The sequence below is a fragment of the Salvelinus alpinus genome, chromosome 3 (assembly GCF_045679555.1).
Source record: "Salvelinus alpinus chromosome 3, SLU_Salpinus.1, whole genome shotgun sequence".
NCBI classification, from domain to species: domain Eukaryota; kingdom Metazoa; phylum Chordata; class Actinopteri; order Salmoniformes; family Salmonidae; genus Salvelinus; species Salvelinus alpinus.
The window spans coordinates 89,646,609-89,673,363 of record NC_092088.1 but is presented as its reverse complement, the minus strand read 5'-3'; the positions used below and the strand labels follow the sequence as shown (position 1 = coordinate 89,673,363).

At 43.6% G+C, this 26,755-nt stretch overlaps 1 protein-coding gene across 1 annotated transcript in view; it reads right to left on the bottom strand.

Moving 5' to 3' along the window:
- LOC139571502 (lysyl oxidase homolog 4-like) overlaps positions 1–26,755 on the bottom strand; it is a 43,665-nt gene that overhangs the window by 5,339 nt on the left and 11,571 nt on the right. The window contains exons 5-14 of the mRNA XM_071394438.1: positions 22,222–22,260; positions 19,867–20,080; positions 19,425–19,602; positions 14,648–14,802; positions 14,244–14,411; positions 12,405–12,567; positions 11,217–11,460; positions 7,582–7,697; positions 7,125–7,261; positions 124–235 (exon numbers count right to left, since the gene is read on the bottom strand). Coding sequence (XP_071250539.1) covers positions 124–235; positions 7,125–7,261; positions 7,582–7,697; positions 11,217–11,460; positions 12,405–12,567; positions 14,244–14,411; positions 14,648–14,802; positions 19,425–19,602; positions 19,867–20,080; positions 22,222–22,260 — 1,526 coding nt within the window. The remainder of the gene's footprint in view (positions 1–123; positions 236–7,124; positions 7,262–7,581; positions 7,698–11,216; positions 11,461–12,404; positions 12,568–14,243; positions 14,412–14,647; positions 14,803–19,424; positions 19,603–19,866; positions 20,081–22,221; positions 22,261–26,755) is intronic.

Here is a 26,755-nt window from a genome sequence, read left to right as displayed (position 1 = left end):
GAGAGAGAGAGAGAGAGAGAGAGAGAGAGAGAGAGAGAGAGAGAGAGAGAGAGAGAGAGAGAGAGAGAGAGAGAGAGAGAGAGAGAATGTGTGTTAACGACAGATAAATGTAATTTCCCATACCTGCGTGACATCCATACATGTACGCTCTGTGTCCGTCGTATTTGCATCGACATCTCATCACGTTGTTCTGGAAGTCCGACTCAGCCATGTCTAATGAGGGGTTGACTTCCACCTATAATATGACAGAAACAGTGATTTAAAAAAATATCTATATTTTTAAAAACTTTATTTAACCAGGTAGGCCAGTTGAAAACAAGTTCTCATTTATAACTGCGACCAGACCAAGATAAAGCAAAGCAGTGCGACAAAAACAACAACAAAGAGTTACACATAAACAAACGTACAGTCAATAACACAATAGAAAAATCTATGTGCAGTGTGTGCAAATGTAGAAGAGTAGGGAGGTAAGGCAATAAATAGGCCATAGAGGCGAAATAATTACAATTTAGCATTAACACTGGAGTGATAGATGTGCAGATGATGACGTGCAAGTAGCGATACTGGGGTGCAAAAGAGCAAGAGGATAAGTAACAATATGGGGATGAGGTAGTTGGGTGTGCTATTTACAGATTGTCTGTGTACAGGTACAGTGATCGGTAAGCTGCTTGACAGCTGATGCTGAAAGTTAGAGAGGGAGATATAAGACTCCAGCTACAGTGATTTTTGCAATTCGTTCCAGTCATTGGCAGCAGAGAACTGGAAGGAAAGTCGGCCAAAGTAAGTGTTGGCTTTGGGGGTGACCAGTGAAATATACCTGCTGGAGAGCGTACTACTGGTGGGTGTTGCCATGGTGACCAGTAAGCTGAGATAAGGCGGGCTTTACCTAGCATAGACTTATAGATGACCTGGAGCCAGTGGGTTTGGCGAAGAATATATGTAGTGAAGGCCAGCCAACGAGAGCATACAGGTCGCAGTGGTGGGTAGTGTATGGGGCTTTGGTGACAAAATGGATGGCACTGTGATAGACTACATCCAGTTTGCTGAGTAGAGGGCTGGAGGCTATTTTGTAAATGACATCGCCGAAGTCAAGGATCGGTAGGATAGTCAGTTTTACGAGGTTATGTTTGGCAGCATGAGTGAAGGTTGCTTTGTTGCGAAATAGGAAGCCGATTCTAGATTTAATTTTGGATTGGAGATGTTTAATGTGAGTCTGGAAGGAGAGTTTACAGTCTAACCAGACACCTAGGTATTTGTAGTTGTCCACATATTCTAAGTCAGAACCATCCAGAGTAGTGATGCTAGTCGGGCGGGAAGGTGTGGGCAGCAATCGGTTGAAGAGCATGCACTTAGTTTTACTTGCATTCAAAGCTGTTAGAGGCCTCGGAAGTGTTGTATGGCATTGAAGCTCGTTTGAAGAGCCTGTTGAAACCCCCTCGGACGGTTACGTTGGCAGACCAGTCGTGATGGATCAGCGGGGCTCTGTGTCGGCAGTAAAAGGGTCCAGGCCAATTGGCAAAATAGGTATTGTAGCCCAAGAATTGGCTGATGGACCTTTTCAGCTAGCCGGGAGATGGGCCTAGCTCGAGGCTAGCTCCAGGCTAACTGGTGCTTGCTTCGGGACAGAGACGTTAGCCAAGAGTAGCCACTCGGATAGCAGCTAGCTAGATGCAATGATCCGGTGTAAAGGTTCAGAGCTTGCGGTAAGAATCCAGAGATGAGGTAGAGAAACGGCAGTCCGATATGCTCTGGGTTGATATCGCGCTGTGCAGACTGGCAGGAATTGACCGGGCTGAGGCTGGCTGATGTCCGAGTTAACGGTGATGACTGCTAGCAGTGACTAACTGACTACTAGCTAGAAGCTAGTTAGCTGGCTAGCTGCTGATGGGGATTCTGGTTCTAAAGTGTAAATATAGCAGATCCGTAACACATTGGATGATGCGGGTTGCAGGAGAGTATATTCAGTCCGTAAATGGAAATTGAGATTAAAAAAATATAAAAATATATAGGAAGAAAATATATATACATGGGATGGGACGGGACAAGACAAACAGACGTCCGACTGCTACGCCATCTTGGGAAAGTATAGGCAACTCCCATATAGGCAATGTCTAACACCTGTGTGCACTAAACTAGACCAGAACAAGAAACACATATTTAAATTGGGACTGATGAACTTGATTTACTCAAATAGAGTTTGCACTTGTCCACTGTGCACATATCAGTAGCTGAGAGTACTTGAGCCCTGCAATGAGCCAGAGCCACAGAGTAGCTCTGTTAATGAATAATTACAAAGCTATTACAATGTAAGAGTATGATGGCCGTGTGTGACCTCCTGACCTGCAGCCGCTCACTCCATCCTCACCCCACTGTGTTATTAGAAAACAGGGAGGGAGTTTCTCATTTCATTTCATTCTTCCCCCTCAAGTCTCCCTGCCATATCAGACCCATGGAGAGGAAGAGAGAAGAGTCTTAGCCTACTTCCCAAATAGCACCTTATTCCCTTTGTAGTGCACTACTTTTGACCAGGGCTCATATATAGCTAGGGTACCATTCGAGACGCAGCCATAGAGTAATAATAATAATATGAGTAGAGTGCCCTTGCGTCCCCAGACTGAGAGACATTAAAAGTCAGTCATGGTTGGTATTGTTTTTAATAGCGAGTCTCATTCGATTCCATAAAAAAGCGGGATAGCTTTTCCATATTTAAATATGAGAGATAATAAATACAGCACTTTTATCTCCATATAGAGGATGGAAGGAAGGAAGGAAGGAAGGAAGGAAGGAAGGAAGGAAGGAAGGAAGGAAGGAAGGAAGGAAGGAAGGAAGGAAGGATGGAAGGATGGAAGGATGGAAGGAATGAAGAAAGGGAGAGTGAGAGAGCGAGAGAGAGATCCACATTTGCTTTTTAATAACATTCAGTTGGTAGAGCTGTTCAGATGTGCAGTATACTGTTCAGACACTGTAACAAAACCACTGTTTGTCCCATTGTGAGAAACATGAAAGACATACTGGAAGACATTAGCAGTAATAGCAGCCTAAGGAAAACTCATACAGTAAATAGTTGTATGACTATTGTATGGAAGGTTGTGTAAGTTTAGTATAAATGTTGAGTAAAAAAGACATTCTCAACCCACACAGTGTGCATCCTTAGAAGAAGAGTTGTGTAATTGTATGGTTTGTCACAGGACTAAAGGATTGCCGTTCCAACTGAGTCTCACACCATTTGAGTCATAACAGAAAACGATTTTAACGGACGCCTCAACCTGTTTGCTCCCCACTTCCGTGTTTCTGTCCTGTCATTGAGTGTCTGAATCTCTTGTAAAGATAAATCGATCACAAAAAAGTCTCAATGCAGTTGACCATATGGGCGAACATTACTCCTGGCTCGTTTAAAGGACACCTTTATGTTGAGGACTAAAGCTGAATTAAAGGAGTAATTCAGTGTGTGGTTAGGAAGGTACAGTAGTTACAGAGAGCGTGACTGTATAAGTGTTTGTAATAGGTGCTATTCTGAGCTCTACCATGTTCTTATAGACTGTTATTCACCAGTCTACATCCACAGCTGCTGACATAACCATTCTCTTCTGTAACGCACACACACACACACACACACACACACACACACACACACACACACACACACACACACACACACACACACACACACACACACACACACACACACACACACACACACACACAGACACACACACATGCTTGCGGATGTAGGCAAACACAGGCAGGCAATCAAACACACACACACACACATACACACACACACACAGACACACACACACATGCGTTCGGATGTAGGCAAACACAGGCAGGCAATCAAACACACACACACACACACACACACACACACACACACACACACACACACACACACACACACACACACACACACACACACACACACACACACACACACACACACACACACACACACACACACACACACACACACACACACACTCCGTGATAATACTGAGAAGCCATCATCCCTAATAGCTGCTCTGTAAATGTACTACACCCACTCTAAATACAGGCTGCATCCAGCTACACAGGAAAACAACTTCAACCCCTAAAAAACATATTTAAAACTTTGTGAATGCTCAAAAACTAGCCATGATGGCAACTCTGTGAAAATTACAGTGTTGGACTTTGTCGTCTGTAGTCGGTTGGCTTGGGCCATCGGAATGTGTAACGGCGTGATAAAAAGGCCCGTAAGGACAGCAAAGGAGTTCCATGGGGAGAAATGAAAATGTGGTGCTTGGCTGTAATGAGAAGGGTCTAATGATAGAGGGTTAATTTGGGTAATTGGGGAACGTTTAGTCCATGTCTCTCAAATGTAGATATGTAATGTTATGGTCTTGCGTTCACTAAGTGTCTCAGAGTAGGAGTGCTGATCTATGATCAAGGCACCCCGTTTAATTTAACTGGTCCTAGGTCGTCACTCCTACTCCGAGACACATTGTGAATAAAAGCCCTGAACGGTGCACCCCACTGAATAGGCCCTCGAGTTTGGACAACTGGAAGGGTTATCCGGCTGTCCCCATAGGATAACCCTTTGGAGAACCCTTTAGGTTCCAGGTAGAACCCTTTTGGGTTCCATGTAGAACCCTTTTCACAGAGGGTTCTACATGGAACATTTTGGAACCATTTTTCGAAGAGTTACATGCTCACTCATTCCTGTCCTCCTCTTCTTACTCCTGTCCTCCTCTTCTCACTTACTCCTGTCGTCCTCTTCTCACTTACTCCTCTTCTCACTCCTGTCCTCCTCCTCTCACTTACTCCTGTCCTCCTCTTCTCACTCCTGTCCTCCTCTTCTCACTCCTGTCCTCCTCTTCTCACTTACTCCTGTCCTCCTCTTCTCATGTCCTCCTCTTCTCACTCCTGTCCTCCTCTTCTCCTGTCCTCCTCTTCTCCTGTCCTCTTCTCACTCCTGTCCTCCTCTTCTCACTCCTGTCCTCCTCTTCTCACTCCTGTCCTCCTCTTCTCACTTACTCCTGTCCTCCTCTTCTCCTGTCCTCCTCTTCTCACTCCTGTCATCCTCTTCTCCTGTCCTCCTCTTCTCCTGTCCTCTTCTCACTCCTTTCCTCCTCTTCTCACTCCTGTCCTCTTCTTCTCACTCCTGTCCTCCTCCTCTCACTTACTCCTGTCCTCCTCTTCTCACTCCTGTCCTCCTCTTCTCACTCCTGTCCTCCTCTTCTCACTTACTCCTGTCCTCCTCTTCTCATGTCCTCCTCTTCTCACTCCTGTCCTCCTCTTCTCCTGTCCTCCTCTTCTCCTGTCCTCTTCTCACTCCTGTCCTCCTCTTCTCACTCCTGTCCTCCTCTTCTCACTCCTGTCCTCCTCTTCTCACTTACTCCTGTCCTCCTCTTCTCCTGTCCTCCTCTTCTCACTCCTGTCATCCTCTTCTCCTGTCCTCCTCTTCTCCTGTCCTCTTCTCACTCCTGTCCTCCTCTTCTCACTCCTGTCCTCTTCTTCTCACTCCTGTCCTCCTCTTCTCACTTACTCCTGTCCTCCTCTTCTCCTGTCCTCCTCTTCTCACTCCTGTCCTCCTCTTCTCCTGTCCTCCTCTTCTCCTGTCCTCTTCTCACTCCTGTCCTCCTCTTCTTACTCCTGTCCTCCACTTCTTACCCCTGTCCTCTTCTTCTCCTGTTCTCCTCTTCTTCTCCTGTTTTCTTCTCTCCTCTCTTCCTCAACTCCTTTTCTTCTCACAGCTGTTGCATGGCCACCACTTGTAATTACGCCCTGCTCTACATGCCTGAAATACACACATTTGTGTGTGTGTCTCCATGAGCATGTGTGTGTCCCTGTGAGCGTGTGTGTACATCTATCATAGGGACATGGAGGGTGACTAAATAAAACAAACTGAGACACTTTTCACTGTAACCTCTCAACTGACTCCCATGGCCTAGGTAGCACAGTCATTAAGGGAACGAGTTTCAACATGACCCTCCTCTCATTAGCAGGGAGTGATTAGGTAGCACAGTCATTAAGGGAATGAGTTTCACCATGACCCTCCTCTCATTAGCAGGGAGTGATTAGGTAGCACAGTCATTAAGGGAATGAGTTTCACCATGACCATCCTCTCATTAGCAGAGAGTGATTAGGTAGCACAGTCATTAAGGGAATGAGTTTCACCATAACCCTCCTCTCATTAGCAGAGAGTGATTAGGTATTAGTGACAGTAATTACAGGGTTGGTAGTTTCACCATGACCCTCCTCTCATTAACAGAGAGTGATAAGGTATTAGTGACAGTAATTACAGGGTTGGTAGTTTCACCATGACCCTCCTCTCATTAACAGAGAGTGATAAGGTATTAGTGACAGTAATTACAGGGGTTGGTAGTTTCACCATAACCCTCCTCTCATTAGCAGATAGCGAGTTTCACTGTAACCCATGGCGTTCCCATGGCTCAGAGGTATAAAAATAATCGAAAGCCTAATTGCCCCCAGGGACGGCATGCTGGGATTAGTAATGTGAGACAGAATTGATGGCTGATGGGAGTTGGAGGTTTTTATGTGACCTGAGGTGGCGCCCACAAAGACACAGCTGATTAACATGAGACAGGGTAATGACAGAGATGGAGAGTGTGTGTGTGTGTGTGTGTGTGTGTGTGTGTGTGTGTGTGTGTGTGTGTGTGTGTGTGTGTGTGTGTGTGTGTGTGTGTGTGTGTGTGTGTGTGTGTGTGTGTGTGTGTGTGTGTGTGTGTGTGTGTGTGTGTACGTGTGTGTGTGTACGTGTGGTGTGTGTGTGTGTGTGTGTGTGTGTGTGTGTGTGTGTGTGTGTGTGTGTGTGTGTGTGTGTGTGTGTGTGTGTGTGTGTGTGTGTGTGTGTGTGTGTGTGTGTGTGTGTGTGTGTGTGTGTGTGTGTGTGTGTGTGTGTGTGTGTGTGTGTGTGTGTGTGTGTGTGTGTGTGTGTGTGTACAACATGGCTGTTCTCTCATGGTAACACAGAGGGTGGTCTGCAGACCTCGGTCACATACATGTTAAATACTTCAACATACTTTAATAGTTTTGCGTGGTAAAAAGGGACCAATGGGATCATCTAAAAAGTGTAAACTCCAAGCTGAATCAAGCGCAGCTGTGTGTGTCTGTGCGTGTGTATGTACCTGGAATATGTAGTCTCCAGGCTTGACATCGGTGATGTCGATCCACTGACAGTCGATGTCGTGGCGGTACGTGTCCCAGCAGCCCACTGAGATACCCTGCTCGCCCATGTTGTAGCAGGAGAAACGCTTATGCAGACCTGACACACGGACAAGAACAGTGACTTTACTCTTCAGATTGATGCTTTTAGGAGACAGTTTCAGCTATTCAAAAAGAAGAAGAACCATGGTCCAGGAATAATTTAGGTCATGGACAGCATATGAAGCCAAGATGTTTAAAATAAATGGTTGATATAAATGTTAATAGCAGGTGACATTGCCATATTATGAATGTTAATAACATGTGACATGAGGTGCTATCCATGTTAATAACAGGTGTTATTAACCTCAGGGTGATATGTATGAATGTTAATAACATGTGACATTAGGCGTTATCCATGTTAATAACAGGTGTTATTACCTTCAGGGCAGTATGTATCCTCCAGACAGAAGCTGGCCTTGTGTCCCTCTGCTATCCTGGTCCCATTCAGAGTCAGCAGGTCATAGTGGGTGAACACCTCAATGCTGTGGTAGTGCCTGGTAACACAGAATAAAAGGGCTGGTTAGGGTGTGTGTGTGTGTGTGTGTGTGTGTGTGTGTGTGTGTGTGTGTGTGTGTGTGTGTGTGTGTGTGTGTGTGTGTGTGTGTGTGTGTGTGTGTGTGTGTGTGTGTGTGTGTGTGTGTGTGTGTGTGTGTGTGCAACTGGCTCTCTCAGTCTCACATTAGAACTCGACGTTGATCCATGTTGGTTAAGTTCAGGCATTAACTCTGAAATCTTCAGGTTAGACAAGGGTTAAGGTTTGGGATAGACAACAATCTGAAAAACAACTTTCTATCGCTGGAATTGAACTTGTAACCTTTGGAATCAGAGGTCGATGTTTACACACATCCGCCATCCGATCCACTATGCCCGTCCACAACACCCTTGCAAAATCGAAACCTACGTGAAAGTAACAGTGCTCACTGTTGCCCCTAGTGGTCAGTTTCCGCATCATCTCCCCATGTCCTCAGGCATGGATGGACGTTGAATAGTGACTTGTATCACGGGTAACCTGGCTGGTGTGTGTATGTTTAGGAATCAGAACAGTAGCTCCCTATGGCTGGTAGCCCAGTCATCTCAACACTAGAACATGAGGCAGAGTAACAGCTCCCAGTCATCTCAACACTAGAACATGAGGCAGAGTAACAGCTCCCAGTCATCTCAACACTAGAACATGAGGCAGAGTAACAGCTCCCAGTCATCTCAACACTAGAACATGAGGCAGAGTAACAGCTCCCAGTCATCTCAGCACTAGAACATGAGGCAGAGTAACAGCTCCCAGTCATCTCAACACTAGAACATGAGGCAGAGTAACAGCTCCCAGTCATCTCAACACGAGAACATGAGGCAGAGTAACAGCTCCCAGTCATCTCAACACTAGAACATGAGGCAGAGTAACAGCTCCCAGTCATCTCAACACTAGAACATGAGGCAGAGTAACAGCTCCCAGTCATCTCAACACTAGAACATGAGGCAGAGTAACAGCTCTCATAGAGGCTTGTTCTAGAACTTGCTAGGTTGAACCGCTCACACACAGACCTGTTTACACACTCACAGTGAATGGGGGGCTTTGAAACTCACCTACACACACATTCATGCATTTCTCGTGAACACACATACAGTACACACAGGCACACGGCTCCAGGCATAAGTGACATAAGCGGTCGATTTAAGCACCGACCTGCAGAAAAATCAGTCAGAGTCTCAACTTAATTTGAGGGTAACAGTAGTAGAATATACAAGGTTCAGTAAGAGTCTCAACTTAATTTGAGGGTAACAGTAGTAGAATATACAAGGTTCAGACATGTGGTTATGCATCAGCAGTTGTTCTCTTATGTCAGTCACTGACAGTCACTCAATTAGCAAAGTCAGCTAAAAACGTTTAAATTGGTAAGTTAGTCTAGCCAGCTATCTATCTAAAGGTGTAGTAATCATGGCCGGATACCCACAAGACACACAGGGCACATGCCCAGGGGCCCTGACCTCCAGGGGGCCCTGACCTCCAGGGGGCCCTGACCTCCAGGGGGCACTCAACTCTAGGGGGCACTGACCTCCAGGGGGCACTGACCTCCAGGGGGCCCTGACCTCCAGGGGGCCCTGACCTCCAGGGGGCCCTGACCTCCAGGGGGCACTCAACTCTAGGGGGCACTGACCTCCAGGGGGCACTGACCTCCAGGGGGCCCTGACCTCCAGGGGGCCCTGACCTCCAGGGGGCACTGACCTCCAGGGGGCACTGACCTCCAGGGGGCCCTGACCTCCAGGGGGCCCTGACCTCCAGGGGGCACTGACCTCCAGGGGGCACTGACCTCCAGGGGGCACTCAACTCTAGGGGCACTCAACTCTAGGGGCACTCAACTCTAGGGGCACTCAACTCTAGGGGCACTCAACTCTAGGGGGCCCTGACCTCCAGGGGGCACTGACCTCCAGGGGGCACTCAACTCTAGGGGCACTCAACTCATTGATTTTGCAAGTCACACTCGCTCAGAAATCATATTAACATGGCAAAATGTCTACAATTGCAGGTAATTCGCTTTAAAACTGAAGAAAATGTAAATCTACCCTAAGGCAAAATGAGTAGAATTGCATGAAATGTGTTATACGAAAAATGACGCTATAAAAGTGATGGGTCATTCGCTTGCAATGTACTTAGCAATGACATCCACTAAGAGATAAGCATAACAGAACAGCAAAATTAACTGTTTTCCCCCCCAAAACGGGCATTTTCCATAAGTCTAGCTGTAAAATGGAAGTCTGTGGTGTTGGTTTCCATAACTCCTTGAGGTAATGTAACTCACAAACATTTACCTGTAACATGGTCATCCAAAACCACAACGTCCACTACCAACAACTTATAATGACCGAGGACTCCAGCAGTCTCCCGTTGACTGTAACTAAGGGACTGTAACTAATGGACTGTAACTAAGGGACTTTAACTAAGGGACTGTTACTAAGAGACTGTTACTAAGGGCGTTTTTACATATGAAATTCAGTTCCCTGATTCGGTTTCCTACAGTGTTTTTGAGAATAGGTTTTGTTTTCACAAGACCTGAAAAGTACTGTTTCAGGATGTGATTCTACATTCTACATGACGTTAGCAAGCTAGCTTGTTTGCAACGGACAAAAAGTTCAACACGACTCGCACTTCTGGTCCTGAATCTTGGACCCCTACTCACCAGGTCCAGGATTCATTTCAGTCAGGGTTAGTTTGCTTTAGAGCATGGATCAGGGTACCTAACACTCCAGGAACCAGGTCATACAGGGGATATGTGAAAGTACCTTAACTCCTACACCCACAAGCAGTGGTGGAAAAAGCACCCAATTGTCATACTTGAGTAAAAGTAAAGATACCTTAACAGAAAATTACTCAAATAAAAGTGAAAGTACCCAGTAAAATAGTACTTGAGTAAAAGTCAAAGAGTATTTGGTTTTAAATATACTTAAGTATCAAAAGTAAATGTAATTGCTAAAATATTCTTAAGTGTCAAACAAACAAAGCATTTGTGTTTAGTGAGTCCCCCAGATCATAGGCAGTAGTGATGACCAGGGATGTTCTCTTGATAAGTGCGTAAATTGGACCATTTTCCTGTTCTGCTAAGCATTCAAAATGTAACAAGTACTTTTGAGTGTCAGGGAAAAGGTATGGAGTAAAAATTACATTATCTTATTTAGGAATGTAGTGAAAAGTAAAAGTTGTCAAAAAGATAAATATTAAAGTACAGATACCCCAAAAAAGTAGTATTTGAAAGTATTTTGACTTAAGTACAGTGATATAGTACTGCAGCTCATGACAAGTATGGCAACAGAGAACTTCTACTACTACAAACTAAGCATATGGCAATGCATTATAAAACTACAACAAACCCTTCATGCAGTGAAACAGAACAACAAATACATGGCCTTCTAGAACTACAAAGCCCCTGACTCCCACGCAGAACCTGTGACACGTGTCTGAAGTCAGCCTTTTTCATGTTTATAAAGACGACAACTACAACACCCCTTACTATAACACCCCTTACCTGTGACACGCATGCCAGGTCCAAGACTCCCTGGTAGCGCTAGGTCTGAAGTCGGCCCGTCCCGTGTTCATGATCCTGGAGGAGAATCGTAGCAGGCGGCGGTGTCCATAGGGCCAGTTCATTCTGGCAGCGGAAGACGACAGACAGTTCTCCTCGTTGGCACAGGTCAGCAGGTGTAGGGGTCGGTCCTCCAGGTAGGCTGTCTCCTGAACCAGTTGGGCATCTAGTACCAGGTCAGGGGCAGCTAGAGGGCAGGGAAGAGGGGTGAGAGGTTAGGGTTAACTTAAACATGTATCGGAGTGACAGGTTAACCAGGTATTACATGAAGCAATGGGGCAAGGGCCACTACGGAGAGGGACGGGGTAGGTTAGAGGTTCACCAGTTGCAATGCAGGTGGTTCTGGCTGGGGTTTTAGGCTTGGTATCTGTAAAGCACTTTGTGACAACCGCTGATGTTAAAAGAGCTTTATAAAATACATTTGATTCATTGATTGAACCAGAGATCAATCAGAGTTCACGTTCAGAAAGCAAAAAAGGAGAATAGTTTTCAGGTACTTCAGTTTCAAACCGTTTTCTCCCATTTCGTGATCTTTTACAGAAGCCTAGGAAGGATCTCTTAAGATTACACAGGTATAGAGATCTAGCCAGGTGGAACAGGTATAGAGATCTAGCCAGGTGGAACAGGTATAGAGATCTAGCCAGGTGGAACAGGTATAGAGATCTAGCCAGGTGGAACAGGTATAGAGATCTAGCCAGGTGGAACAGGTGTAGAGATCTAGCCAGGTGGAACAGGTATAGAGATCTAGCCAGGTGGAACAGGTGTAGAGATCTAGCCAGGTGGAACAGGTGTAGAGATCTAGCCAGATGGAACAGGTGTAGAGATCTAGCCAGGTGGAACAGGTATAGAGATCTAGCCAGGTGGAACAGGTGTAGAGATCTAGCCAGGTGGAACAGGTGTAGAGATCTAGCCAGGTGGAACAGTTATAGAGATCTAGCCAGGTGGAACAGGTGTAGAGATCTAGCCAGGTGGAACAGTTATAGAGGTCTAGCCAGGTGGAACAGGTGTAGAGATCTAGCCAGGTGGAACAGGTGTAGAGATCTAGCCAGGTGGAACAGTTATAGAGATCTAGCCAGGTGGAACAGGTGTAGAGATCTAGCCAGGTGGAACAGGTGTGCTGTGATGACTCACTCTCTGAACAGGTGACCCCTGCAGCCTTAGTCCCGCCACCCCGGGGACAGTGGATGTGGTTGTTACGGCGACACTGTTGGATTGACAGCTCAGTTCCGACACAGTGGGTTCCACTCAACACCAACCCTGCTGCGTTAGGATCCCCAGCCCAATACCACGTCTCCTAGAGAGAGAGAGAGAGAGAGAGAGCGAGAGAGAGAGAGAGAGAGAGAGAGAGAGAGAGAGAGAGAGAGAGAGAGAGAGAGAGAGAGAGAGAGAGAGAGAGAGAGAGAGAGAGAGAGAGAGAGAGAGAGAGAGAGAGAGAATGTGTGACTACTGTACATGAAGCACCTCGGTGGTTTGTGGTATATGGCCAATATACCAGGGCTAAGTATTCAGGCACTACGCTTTGGCATCATGCGTAATAACAGCCCTTAGCTGTGGTATATTTAAGCCATAAGGCCCGAGGAGGTGTGGTATATGGCCATTATACCACGGCTAAGGGCTGTTCTTAGGCACTACGCAATGTGAAATGCCCGGACAGCCCTTAGCCGTGGTATATTGGCCATTTATCAAAAACCCCCAAGGAGCCTTAGTGCTATTATAAACTGGTTACCAACGTAATTAGAGCAGTAAAACTAAATGTTTTGTCATACCCGTGGTATACGGTCTGATATACCATGGCTTTCAGCCAATCAGAATTCAGGGCTCCAACCACCCAGTTTATAATGGCAAATATATCACATCCTCGAGAGCCTTATTGCTTAATTGTGCCTCATGGAAAGTGTTACTGAGTATTTCAGCTGTTCATGTTTGAGGACTCAGGGAGACTCAGTGAGTTGACTGGTGAGTTGTGGAAGTCAGGGAGTGTAGGGGCAAATCTGAAATGGCACCATATTCCCACAAAGGGCTCTGGCCAAAAGTAGTGCACTATACAGAGAATAGGGTTTCATAGGTGTGTTTCTATACAGAGAATAGGGTTTCATAGCTGTGTTTCTATACAGAGAATAGGGTTTCATAGCTGTGTTTCTATACAGAGAATAGGGTTTCATAGCTGTGTTTCTATACAGAGAATAGGGTTTCATAGGTGTGTTTCTATACAGAGAATAGGGTTTCATAGCTGTGTTTCTATACAGAGAATAGGGTTTCATAGTTGTGTTTCTATACAGAGAATAGGGTTTCATAGGTGTGTTTCTATACAGAGAATAGGGTTTCATAGGTGTGTTTCTATACAGAGAATAGGGTTTCATAGGTGTGTTTCTATACAGAGAATAGGGTTTCATAGGTGTGTTTCTATACAGAGAATAGGGTTTCATAGCTGTGTTTCTATACAGAGAATAGGGTTTCATAGAGTTGTTTCTATACAGAGAATAGGGTTTCATAGGTGTGTTTCTATACAGAGAATAGGGTTTCATAGCTGTGTTTCTATACAGAGAATAGGGTTTCGTAGCTGTGTTTCTATACAGAGAATAGGGTTTCATAGCTGTGTTTCTATACAGAGAATAGGGTTTCATAGCTGTGTTTCTATACAGAGAATAGGGTTTCATAGCTGTGTTTCTATACAGAGAATAGGGTTTCATAGCTGTGTTTCTATACAGAGAATAGGGTTTCATAGCTGTGTTTCTATACAGAGAATAGGGTTTCATAGCTGTGTTTCTATACAGAGAATAGGGTGTCATAGCTGTGTTTCTATACAGAGAATAGGGTTTCATAGCTGTGTTTCTATACAGAGAATAGGGTTTCATAGCTGTGTTTCTATACAGAGAATAGGGTTTCATAGCTGTGTTTCTATACAGAGAATAGAGTTTCATAGCTGTGTTTCTATACAGAGAATAGGGTTTCATAGGTGTGTTTCCGTACCTGGTGTGCTCGAGATGCGAACCCCAGACCCAGCTGTCGACAGACCACCATGGCTTCGTTGATCCCCCAGTTCTCACTGCAGACTGACCCCCATCTCTTACGACCCCCTACATCCATCAGTACCTCCACACGGCCCTCACCTGGCTCCCTGCCTCCCGCCAACCGCACCTGGGGTAGGAGGAGGAAGGAGGTTAGGAGGAGGGGGTGTTAGCAGAGGAAGGAGGGTAGAAGGGTGGGAGGAGGAGGAAGAGGAGAGGGAGGAAGAGGAGAGGAAGAAGAGGAAGAGGAGGAAAATAAATGTCATTTCAATTATGTATTTTCTAAACCTGTAAGTTTGGCAAGTCAAATGTTTAGAGTTATGTATCTAATGAGTATATAATAATGGGATTTGTGTATGTTCTCACCGTGCTGTCCAGGCCAAGCTTGGGGACGTTGCAGCGTACTGAGGCGTCCTGGGTGTGTTTGAACGTCCATAGAGGGGCATCCTGGAAGTTACATTCTAGGATAGACTTCTCTGTCCCCAAACACTGGACACTGTTAATATGGATAGGACCAGTACCTAGAGAGAGAGAGAGCAAAAGAGAGAGAGAGAGCAAAAGAGAGAGAGAGCAAAAGAGAGAGAGAGCGAGAACGAGAGAGTTGGTGATTGCAGGCCTATATTGGTCTCCTATGTTGGTTATCTATAATGATAGAATGTAGGCCTCCATCCATATTGGTCACAAGGACTGGGTACACATCCACCCACACTAAATAGGCTAAACAAAACCCACTTCCTGACCCAAACCTCTCTATCGGTGAGTAGAATACCACATAAAATAACATTGAGTAGGTAGATCAGAACAACCACAGTTTAACTTATCAGGACCAACACAGCCCAACACGAGGGGCACACACACACACACACACACACACACACACACACACACAGAACTGTGTACGTATACCACCTCAGAGTAAATTACATATAGTAGTAGAAATGATAATATAGTATTGGTCAGAATTGAAAATAGACGATGATGATGGTGATGACGAGAGTTGGCAGCGTATGTGTTTAGACGTTGGTTTCAGTTTTCAACCTAGTTTCCCTTTCATTGATGTCACTACCAATGATCAAAGTGCTGTAAACAGTCAGCAAAAGGAAAATTCACTCCCACTAAATGTTCTCCTACTTTGTCCAGTTCTTGCTGTGGCGTTTGTGTGTCCATACTTTACATTCTCTCCTTTCAAGGTCTCATTTTCAAAGGAGAAATGTTTTTGGGGAATCTTTAGATTAGTCTTCTTTCCCAGTGAGGTACAGCGTAGCCTGTGAACCCTATCATATCTCGTATCCAATCAGAGCTCTGCGTGTGTGTGACCTCACACAAGTCATTAGTTCTGCTAACATGGAGGTAGAGATGTAACCAGTCATTGTTGAGAACAGTTCTCATTCCTCTAATAGTAACTAGAGGTAGAGATGTAACCAGTCATTGTTGAGAACAGTTCTCATTCCTCTAACAGTAACTAGAGGTAGAGATGTAACCAGTCATTGTTGAGAACAGTTCTCATTCCTCTAACAGTAACTAGAGGTAGAGATGTAACCAGTCATTGTTGAGAACAGTTCTCATTCCTCTAACAGTAACTAGAGGTAGAGATGTAACCAGTCATTGTTGAGAACAGTTCTCATTCCTCTAACAGTAACTAGAGGTAGAGATGTAACCAGTCATTGTTGAGAACAGTTCTCATTCCTCTAACAGTAACTAGAGGTAGAGATGTAACCAGTCATTGTTGAGAACAGTTCTCATTCCTCTAACAGTAACTAGAGGTAGAGATGTAACCAGTCATTGTTGAGAACAGTTCTCATTCCTCTAACAGTAACTAGAGGTAGAGATGTAACCAGTCATTGTTGAGAACAGTTCTCATTCCTCTAACAGTAACTAAAGGTAGAGATGTAACCAGTCATTGTTGAGAACAGTTCTCATTCCTCTAACAGTAACTAGAGGTAGAGATGTAACCAGTCATTGTTGAGAACAGTTCTCATTCCTCTAACAGTAACTAGAGGTAGAGATGTAACCAGTCATTGTTGAGAACAGTTCTCATTCCTCTAACAGTAACTAGAGGTAGAGTTGTAAGCATCACAGGATGCTGCATTAGCCTCTGTCATTAAGAGTGGTGCATATGGCCTTGGTGATGGCGGGAATGGCTTGTCTCATTATTCACGTCAATTTGTGAGCCGGTTTTGATATCCATTCATCATGATCAATTACACCTCATAGCACAACAAACTGCTGATTATAATTTTATAAATATGCTTTTCTTTCTTCAAACATGCATAGAACATTGCGTAAAAGTATCATAATGTCAAACAATGTTGGATTACCCACAATCCTCTAAAAAAAGCGCTATATGGTCATAATGCTATTAAGCGCTATTAAGTAGTCATAACTTGCAAAAACGTAATCATTCTATATCAGCACAGCACAGATACATCAAAAGTTTTTTACTCAAATATCAATATCTGACTACTACTTTATTATTTTTAAGTAAAGACGCAAAAGTAAGAACAACTTATTTATAAAATGTTAGATTGACTTTAAAATATTAAGTAATGGGGGACTCCTGAGTGGTACAGTGGTCTAAGGCACTGCATCGTAGGGCTGAGGTGCCACTACAGCCTGAGGTTGGATCCCAGGCTGTGTCACAGCTCACATATGTGCGCACAATTGGCACAGCGCCTTCCAGGTTAGGGCAGGATTTGGCCGGGAGGCTTTCCTTGGCTAATCACGCTCTAGCGACTCCTGGGGCGGGCCGGGCGCCTCCAAGCTTTCCTCAGAAACATTGGTGTGGCTGGCTTCCGGATTAAGCAAGCAGTGTGTTAAACTGCGCAGTGTGTTAAGATGCGCGACATGGTGGGTTATGTTTCGGAGGACACATGTCTCGACCATCGTCTCTCCCTAGCCCATTGGGGAGTTGCAGTGATGAGACAAGATCGTAACTACCAATTGGATATCACAAAAATGGGGTAAAATTTGTAAAAAAATATATAATAAAAATATATTAAGTAATAATAACTTGTAAAATCTCAATGACTTTAGATTAGCAGAACACAAATACATTTAGATTTACTCAATAACCTAATATTTGTTAAGAGTACTCACAATATTAAGGCATAAGAAATGTTATTGGCATATAGTACCACTATAGTACCACTATAGTTATTGGCATAGTACCACTTTTTAATTTGAGTTCTACTGACCGTTGGAGATGTTTGAGTAGCCACTACTCAATTTCATTAATGAGTTATGGAGTTACTTTTTACAGTGCAGCGGCTGATTTGATCCCTCAACCCCGCTTAATTAATGTTCCCTAAACCCTGCTTAATTAATGTTCCTTAAACCCAGCTTAATTAATGTTCCCTAAACCCAGCTTAATTAATGTTCCTTAAACCCAGCTTAATTAATGTTCCCTAAACCCTGCTTAATTAATGTTCCCTAAACCACACTTCATTAATGTTCCCTAAACCCTGCTTAATTAATGTTCCCTAAACCCCGCTTAATTAATGTTCCCTAAACCCTGCTTAATTAATGTTCCCTAAACCCCGCTTAATTTATGTTCCCTAAACCCTGCTTAATTAATGTTCCCTAAACCCAGCTTAGTTAATGTTCCCTCAACCCCGCTTAATTAATGTTCCCTAAACCCTGCTTAATTAATGTTCCCTAAACCCTGCTTAATTAATGTTCCCTAAACCCAGCTTAATTAATTTTCCTTAAACCCAGCTTAATTAATGTTCCCTAAACCCTGCTTAATTAATGTTCCCTAAACCCCGCTTAATTTATGTTCCCTAAACCCTGCTTAATTAATGTTCCCTAAACCCAGCTTAGTTAATGTTCCCTCAACCCCGCTTAATTAATGTTCCCTAAACCCTGCTTAATTAATGTTCCCTAAACCCTGCTTAATTAATGTTCCTTAAACCCAGCTTAATTAATGTTCCCTAAACCCAGCTTAATTAATGTTCCCTAAACCCCGCTTAATTAATGTTCCCTAAACCCTGCTTAATTAATGTTCCCTAAACCCTGCTGAATTAATGTTCCTTAAACCCAGCTTAATTAATGTTCCCTAAACCCAGCTTAATTAATGTTCCCTCAACCCCGCTTAATTAATGTTCCCTAAACCCAGCTTAATTAATGTTCCATAAACCCAGCTTAATTAATGTTCCCTCAACCCTGCTTAATTAATGTTCCCTAAACCACGCTTAATTTCAGAGAGAGGGAAATCCTAGGGTTTCCATCATAACCACTAACTAACTATTTGGGCTATTCTCACTAACTATGTCACCAGAATCATTCTTAAAGATTTTTATTTGTCTGTTTGATTGCCATGTGCTAATGTTAAATATAGCATTGCTTGTTTATCTAAAATGATTTATTGTCAATGCTATATTTAAACCAATGTTTACTGACTGCATTTACTAAACTTATTGAGACTATTGAGCGAAAACAACACAAGTTATCCAACAGAACATGTCTCTCTTTTGTGTTTACCAATCTAGAGTCCATAAAACACTTATTCTCCTTACATTTCCTGTCTGTCCGTCCGTCCATCTGTGTCCGTGAGTCTCTGCCCTGTCATCTGGACTCTTAATATAGGCCTTTTCCAACATCACATATAGTACAGTATAGTAATGTGTCCTGCAGAACTCAGTCAACATGTTACAGAGCGTGGTGGCAGACGTGGTGCTTTGATTTACACTACAGCTGCAGTGACCAGGCTGGAGGACAGAGGAAACCCGCTAACAATGTGTGAACCACAGATCAGGCTCACGTACAAATCCATCCATCCATTCTCAGACCATTCAGCGGCAGACGGGCGTAGAGTCCTAAGATCAGTCCTAAACACGGCAGGAAAAGTCCCTCTGACTCACATTGGAATCGTAAACAGTCTAAGGTACTCAGGGTACAGAGGTACACTGTTCCTGTGACCTAAGCCAGGACAGACATAGAGACATACACACAGCTTTATCATGGGTGTGTTCCCTCAAGTGCAAAAGACCCTGAATGAAACAGACAAGGCTGGATGTTCACATGGCACAACTGGGGTGAACTTTTTATTTTGCCAGAGATAATAACAGTCTAACCCTTGACCCCTGTAGGAAAGACAGAGTCAGACAAAAAGACAGAGAATAACAGATAGAGAGTCCTAGCCTACCTTGTCCCATGTGAGCTCCTGTGAGGGCCTCCTTGGCAGTTCCGAAGCCCAGCTCCCTGCACACCACGCTGGCTGAGTTGAGGTCCCACAGGTGGTCTACGATGGTACCCCACTTCCCCTCCTTCAACACCTCCACACGGCCCTCGCCCAGCCTGGGGCCAGCCTTCAGACGCACCGGCTAGAGTGGGAGAGAAGAGAATTAGAGGCACAGAGAGAGACGGTGAGAGCGAGAGAGAGAGAGAGAGAGAGAGAGAGCACTGGAGAGAAAGAAAGAGAGAGAGAGAGAACATGAAAGCGAGAGAGAAGGAGATTGAGAGACAGTGGCAAGGCCTTGGCTATTAGCACAGTGAGGCATGGAATGCGGTGTGTGTCAGTGTATGTGTGTGTGTGCATCAGTGTGCGTCAGTGTGTGCGTGCATGTGTGCCTGCGTCTGTCTCTTACTACAATTGGGTGGGGTGCCTGGGGTCTTCCAGATGACATGCGCGCAAACTGTGGTCCCAGTACACACCTCGCCACCGCGTGTCTCCCGCTCTTACAGGGGGAAGGGCTAAGTGGGATGGACAGCTGAGTGTGACACTCTGATAGGCTGGTCTCTGAACCCAGGCAGTGAACCTTCTCTACCCAGTAACTCTTCTTACTAGCCATGAGGCTCAGCCTAGGAAGGGGGAGAGAAGAGGTTGTAAGTGTATTAGAATGCTTTATAACACATTCTAACACATTATAACATACTAGATGGTAATTTCCCATGAAGAAAAATTGATGGGACTTGCTTTAATTCTTTACAAGTATTGTTGTGGTAGTGGAATATGTTTAAAATGTATTACTTAAGCCAGGAAGTTCAATATACTCAAAATTAAATTCAGTAAAATAATTGGTCTGATTACTTTGATAGACAACAATATCAACCTTATTACTTTGGATTGTGTGGCAGTTAGATCACATATTTTATCACAAATAACTGTACTCAGACTAGCCTACTAGACTTTTATACACTCCTACTAGAATAACTAGACTCAGACTAGTCTACCAGACCTTTATACACTCCTACTAGAATAACTAGACTCAGACTAGACTCCCAGACTTTTATACACTCCTACTAGAATAACTAGACTCAGACTAGTCTACCAGACTTTTATACACTCCTACTAGAATAACTAGACTCAGACTAGCCTACTAGACTTGTATACACTCCTACTAGAATAACTAGTCAGACTAGCCTACCAGACTTGTATACACTCCTACTAGAATATCACAGTATATGACAACTGTAATAATACAGTATAATAAGATAAGGAGGCATTGTTGAAGTTAGAATACATTAAAAAAAAAAAACAATTATCCCAAGCATTTATCCCTTACTTTAACCAAACATAAATGTCTTAATCATAGGATGAAGCTGTTAAAAGAAAGTTAATGACAGGATAAATAAATATAAAGTAAGGATACAGGGTTGGACGGAGAGATGGAAGACCTAATGGATGGAGGGATGAAGGGATAAAACAAGGTTAAGTTGGACTGATTGGTATGATAAGGGAATGAATGTACGGGTGAAGGTGTGGATGGTGTGTCTGTGTGTGTGTGTGTGTGGGGGGGGGGGGGGGGATTGGTAGTAATCATAGGATAAAGCAGATTTAAATAGCACAGAAGTAGACCAAGATGTTATACCCTCTACATGTTTGTCTAAAGTGCTGGGAAAGTGGTCAAAATGGCAGTTTGAAAAAAATGAAGCTGAAAAGTTCTGATGTGGTTACTAAAACAGCTGTATCATCAGTACAAGATGTTTCTGTTTTCCGATTCCAGATCTGAATAGCAGAGAGACCAATAGTCATAACCTCTCCGTTTTTGGGAAAGTGCTCAAAACTGCAGTTGTTTGAAAAATATGTTAATGCAGTTACTAAAACAGCTGTATCATTATATCCGTAGTGCACCTCTTGATTGGTAGTAGATATTTCTGTTCTTATTTCCAGATTTGAATAGCAGAGAAGTAGACAAAGATGTCACACCATCTAACTTTTTGTCAAACTTCTTCGGGAAAGTGGTCAAAATGTCAGTTGTTTAATAAAGAAAATGTTGTTGATGCGGTCACTTAAACAGCTGTAACTTTTGATCGGTACCAGATACATCTGTTATTATTTCAGATTTGAATAGTAGAGAGGTAGAGGAAGATGTCTAAGTGTTTGGCAAAGTGGTCAAACAGCTGATTTGTGTCAAAAGTTGCAATGTTGCATTTAGAGTGAATAGAAGTTGGAAGTGATGATGTCACAATGGAGAGCTTTAGAATGTTGAAAAGGTCACATTAAAGTGAATGAAGATGGAAAAAAAGAAAGACCAACAAAATCATAGTTTAAAAAGTACAAATAATATAAAAAAGTTGTATGCAAGTACACTATTCCAGACCAGTCTGCATTTTAATGTTTGAATGGCGTTTGTAGCTTAAACGGTGTAAGAGAAGTAGGGTGCAGAAGATTAAGAAGTATGACAAAGATTTAAAGTCTGAACTTTTGTTTCGCAAGTCCCACCTAACTTTAACGTAGCTAACATCTGATTATTTATGTCATCTCAGTTCCATGAAGGAGAGGAACAAGACAAGCACTATCCAGGAACACTTCGTATGAATACTTTATAATGCATTACTATAGTAGATATACTGTATAGTAGATGCTATTTAGCAGACCCTTTTATCCAAAGTGACTTACAGTCATGTGTGCTGAAGTCACATACACAAACAGTATCAACATCTGGAGAACAAAGAATGTGTAGTTAGTTGAGATGTTCCAACATCTGAGTTGGTCTTACTTTGTGGATGGATCAGCAAGCTTGGTGTCCCAGATTTTCCTGTGAAGAAACAGGAAAAATAGGAAAGGACGTTAGTATCTCTTCCGTTTATTAGTTGAGGTTTCGTGAAACACCTGTTAGTCCTGTGAGGTGAGATGACTAAAGCTGACCCACTGAGCTTTTGTAGACGCCAACTGTCTGACGTGCTTGGTTAATGCCACACACAGTGATACCCACACACTGACTGTAGATATCTGGTGTTTGTATGGTCCATGCCACACACAGTGATACCCACACACTGACTGTAGATATCTGGTGTTTGTATGGTCAATGCCACACACAGTGATACCCACACACTGACTGTAGATATCTGGTGTTTGTATGGTCCATGCCACACACAGTGATACCCACACACTGACTGTAGATATCTGGTGTTTGTATGGTCCATGCCACACAGTGATACCCACACACTGACTGTAGATATCTGGTGTTTGTATGGTCCATGCCACACACAGTGATAACCACACACTGACTGTAGATATCTGGTGTTTGTATGGTCCATGCCACACACAGTGATACCCACACACTGACTGTAGATATCTGGTGTTTGTATGGTCCATGCCACACACAGTGATACCCACACACTGACTGTAGATATCTGGTGTTTGTATGGTCCATGCCACACACAGTGATACCCACACACTGACTGTAGATATCTGGTGTTTGTATGGTCCATGCCACACACAGTGATACCCACACACTGACTGTAGATATCTGGTGTTTGTATGGTCCATGCCACACACAGTGATACCCACACACTGACTGTAGATATCTGGTGTTTGTATGGTCCATGCCACACAGTGATACCCACACACTGACTGTAGATATCTGGTGTTTGTATGGTCCATGCCACACACAGTGATACCCACACACTGACTGTAGATATCTGGTGTTTGTATGGTCCATGCCACACAGAATGATTCCCCCAGACACACTGTTTATCAGCCACATCGGTAGGCATGTGTAGTTGGTGTACATGGACACAGACAGAAACAGTTATGTTCTAGAAGCATCTGTACCGGTCATACTGGCCTTACGGATGCCAGTAGAAATACACTTACATAGATAAATATTGTCAGCCTAAAGAGAGGCCCATCTGTGTTTAGATACATTAAATCGTTGTATTTGTGTGTAGGTGAGATTGTGAATTTTTCCCTTCTTCTCTCTGACCAACACTTCCTGTCTCGCTTTCCTTTATGTTGGTGTGTAGATGTCTAGCCTAGGTCTGTGTGTATGTTTAGAACGACTGGTCAGAGTGTAGTAGGTCTATGTACCACCAGCTAAGCCAGGCTTTAAGAGAAAAACAATGATGTCTGTTGCCAACATACAGTAGATCTGCTCAAACAACTGGGTTGTATTCATTAGGCACCAAATGGAAGTAAACGGAATAAAACAGGGAGGGACTATGGCTTCAATAACAAACGCTTACTTGGCATTTTACAAGAACATTGCTAGTACAACAACATTTGTAAATAACTCTGGAAAGCGAGAAAGGGATTCAACCTAAACACCGCGCCTATTGAAACTAGTCATTATACTAACCAACCATGCGTAGGCTAAAACAATGACTTTCAACAACTATGGACGACATTGCTGGGAAAAGGTTGAAACAAAACACACACACAAACAAACAGTGTTGGGCCACTTTACCGTAAGAACTGGTCAGTCTGTCCGAGAAACTCTCTCTCTCTCTCTCTCTCTCTCTCTCTCTCTCTCTCTCTCTCTCTCTCTCTCTCTCTCCCTCCCTCCCTCCCTCCCTCCCTCCCTCCCACTCGCTCACATACACGCACACAAACACGGTTGATCTACATCCAAATAGCCGTCCCACAGTTCCCACCCCTAGATGCCGAGAGTGCTAAACAGGAGCTGAGGTAGACTACACACACACACACACACACACACACACACACACACACACACACACACACACACACACACACACACACACACACACACACACACACACACACACACACACACACACACACACACGTACACGCACACGCACACACACGCACACGCACACGCACACGCACACGCACACACACCCACACGCACACACACAACTCAGTCAGCTGCACTTAGGGAAACAAATACATCTACGGATATTCATAGCACAGGATATTTTGATTTCCAACATGAAACTAACACATTCCTGCCTTGCTAGTCACAAAGTCTACAAAGGAGGATGCTGGAATGAAGAGAGACATTGTTTCAGCCCTGGTGTTGTAAAGTAGCTAGAGTTAAGTCCTGTTACAGTGGGAAAGTACATGTCACTTCTTTCCGGTATGGTACCTCCCTGCACTATTTTTGTTGTTGACCTAAATATAGAATTACATATAGAATCATTATGCATTTACTGTAATATCATCTCTCATCACTGTGAGGCCTAATAGTAAATATTTGTTGTTTAACTTTTAAAATGTTTACCTTTTAACGGCACATTAACACTGTAACGAAAGCACTGAGAGTCGGGAAGCAAGTTCAGGGAGTGAAGTCAGTTAGCTGTGATCCCTTGAAAGTTATGCTTTTTATCCTTAGTCATAGGCAAAACATGTGCTTTCTCAGGTAAAACCTTTGCAGACGCTCTTATCCAGAGCGACTTACAGGAGAAATAGGAGTTGAGTGCCTTGCTCAAGGGCACATTGACAGATTTTTCACCTAGTCAGCTCAGGGATTCGAACCAGCGACTTTCGGTTCCTGGCACAACGGCTCTTAAGATAGCTAGCTTTCTTGACAGGAAACAACTTGTCATTTGGGTGAACTATCCCTTTAAAGCATCAAAGGTTGAACTATTAGACCCCCTAGAGTCGATGTCCGTTGAGGAAATCAAACTAGTATAATAACAAATACCCAGCAGAATCCGTCTGTTTAAGGTAGAGATGCCTTTTTTTGTTGCATGTGCTGCATCTCAATCCATCCGCCAACGGCCAGGTCACCCATGATTCAAGTCACTATTCGATGTCCATCCATGTCACAGGACGTCGGGAGATGACGTGGAAACTGGCCACTAGAGACAACAGTGAGCGCTGCTACCTTCAAGTAGGTGTTGGTGTTGTAGACGGGGATGCTGGATGAGAGTAAGAGTCTGCCTCTAATTCCAAAGGTTGTAAGTTTAAATCCAGTGATATAAAGTTATTTTTGTTTTAAGCCTATCCCAAACCTTAACACTTACCTTAGGCATTCCAAGTTAATGCCTAGCCTTAAAAATGATGAGTTAATGCCTACACTTAACCTTAAACACTTTGAAATTTGACGTTTGTAACAACTTCTAAATGTTATATTTGAGAAGCATGGATGAACATCTGCCTCTGATTCCAAAGGTTGCAAGTTCGAATCCAGCGATAGAAAATTGTTTTTGATATTTTTGTTTTAAGCCTATCCCAGACCTTAACCCTTACCATAAGTAACCTTTCAGAATGAATGCCTAACCTTAAGAATTCAGAGTTAATGCCTAACCTTAAGAATTCAGAGTTAATGCCTAACCTTAAGAATTCAGAGTTAATGCCTAACCTTAAGAATTCAGAGTTAATGCCTAACCTTAAGAATTCAGAGTTAATGCCTAACCTTAAGAATTCAGAGTTAATGCCTAACCTTAAGAATTCAGAGTTAATGCCTAACCTTAGGATTTCAGAGTTAATGCCTGAACTTGGATGAATGTCTAATTCTGACGTGAGACTGAGAGCTGGTAGCCACAACTGCGGTATTTGTCAGACCAGGAGACATCCCAAAAATTGGTCTTCTCACGAAAACATCTGTAGCGTCAGAACGGTTTGGCCTACAAAACTAATATGACCATTCCATGGTAAGATGAGACTCTCACAAACAAATACATGTCAGTTGTATTTGCTTTAGGATGCCCACAAGCCTCACAAGACTCGTCTGAATGTAGCCCAGTACCAGTTACAAAAATAAATGGAGGTATACACTGAGTATACAAAACATTAAGAACACCTGCTTTTTCCATGTCATAGACTGACCAGATGATACAAGGTGAAAGCTATGATCCCTTATTGATGTCACTTGTTAAATCCACTTCAATCAGTGTAGATGAAGGGGAGGAGACAGGTTAATGAAGGATTTTTAAGCCTTTAGACAATTGAGGCATGGATTGTGTATGTGTGCCATTTAGAGAGGGAATGGGCAAGACAACAGATTTAAGTGTCTTTAAACAGGGTTTGGTAGTAGGTGCCATGGAGCACCGGTTGTGTAAAGAACTGCAACGCTGCTGGATTTTTCACACTCAACAGTTTCCCGTGTGTATAAAGAATGGTCCTCCACCCAACTGACATCAAGCCAACTTGACTGACATCGAGCCAACTCAACTGTGGGAAGCATTGCAGTCAACATTAGCCAGGATCCCTGTGGATGTTAGCTTAAGCCATCAAAAGTTGAACTATATGTACGAGTAATGTTCAGACAGACATATACTGCAGCAGTAAGGTCATGCTAAAGGGCTTGTGGTGGATTGAGAAAGACACACACGCTGCGAATT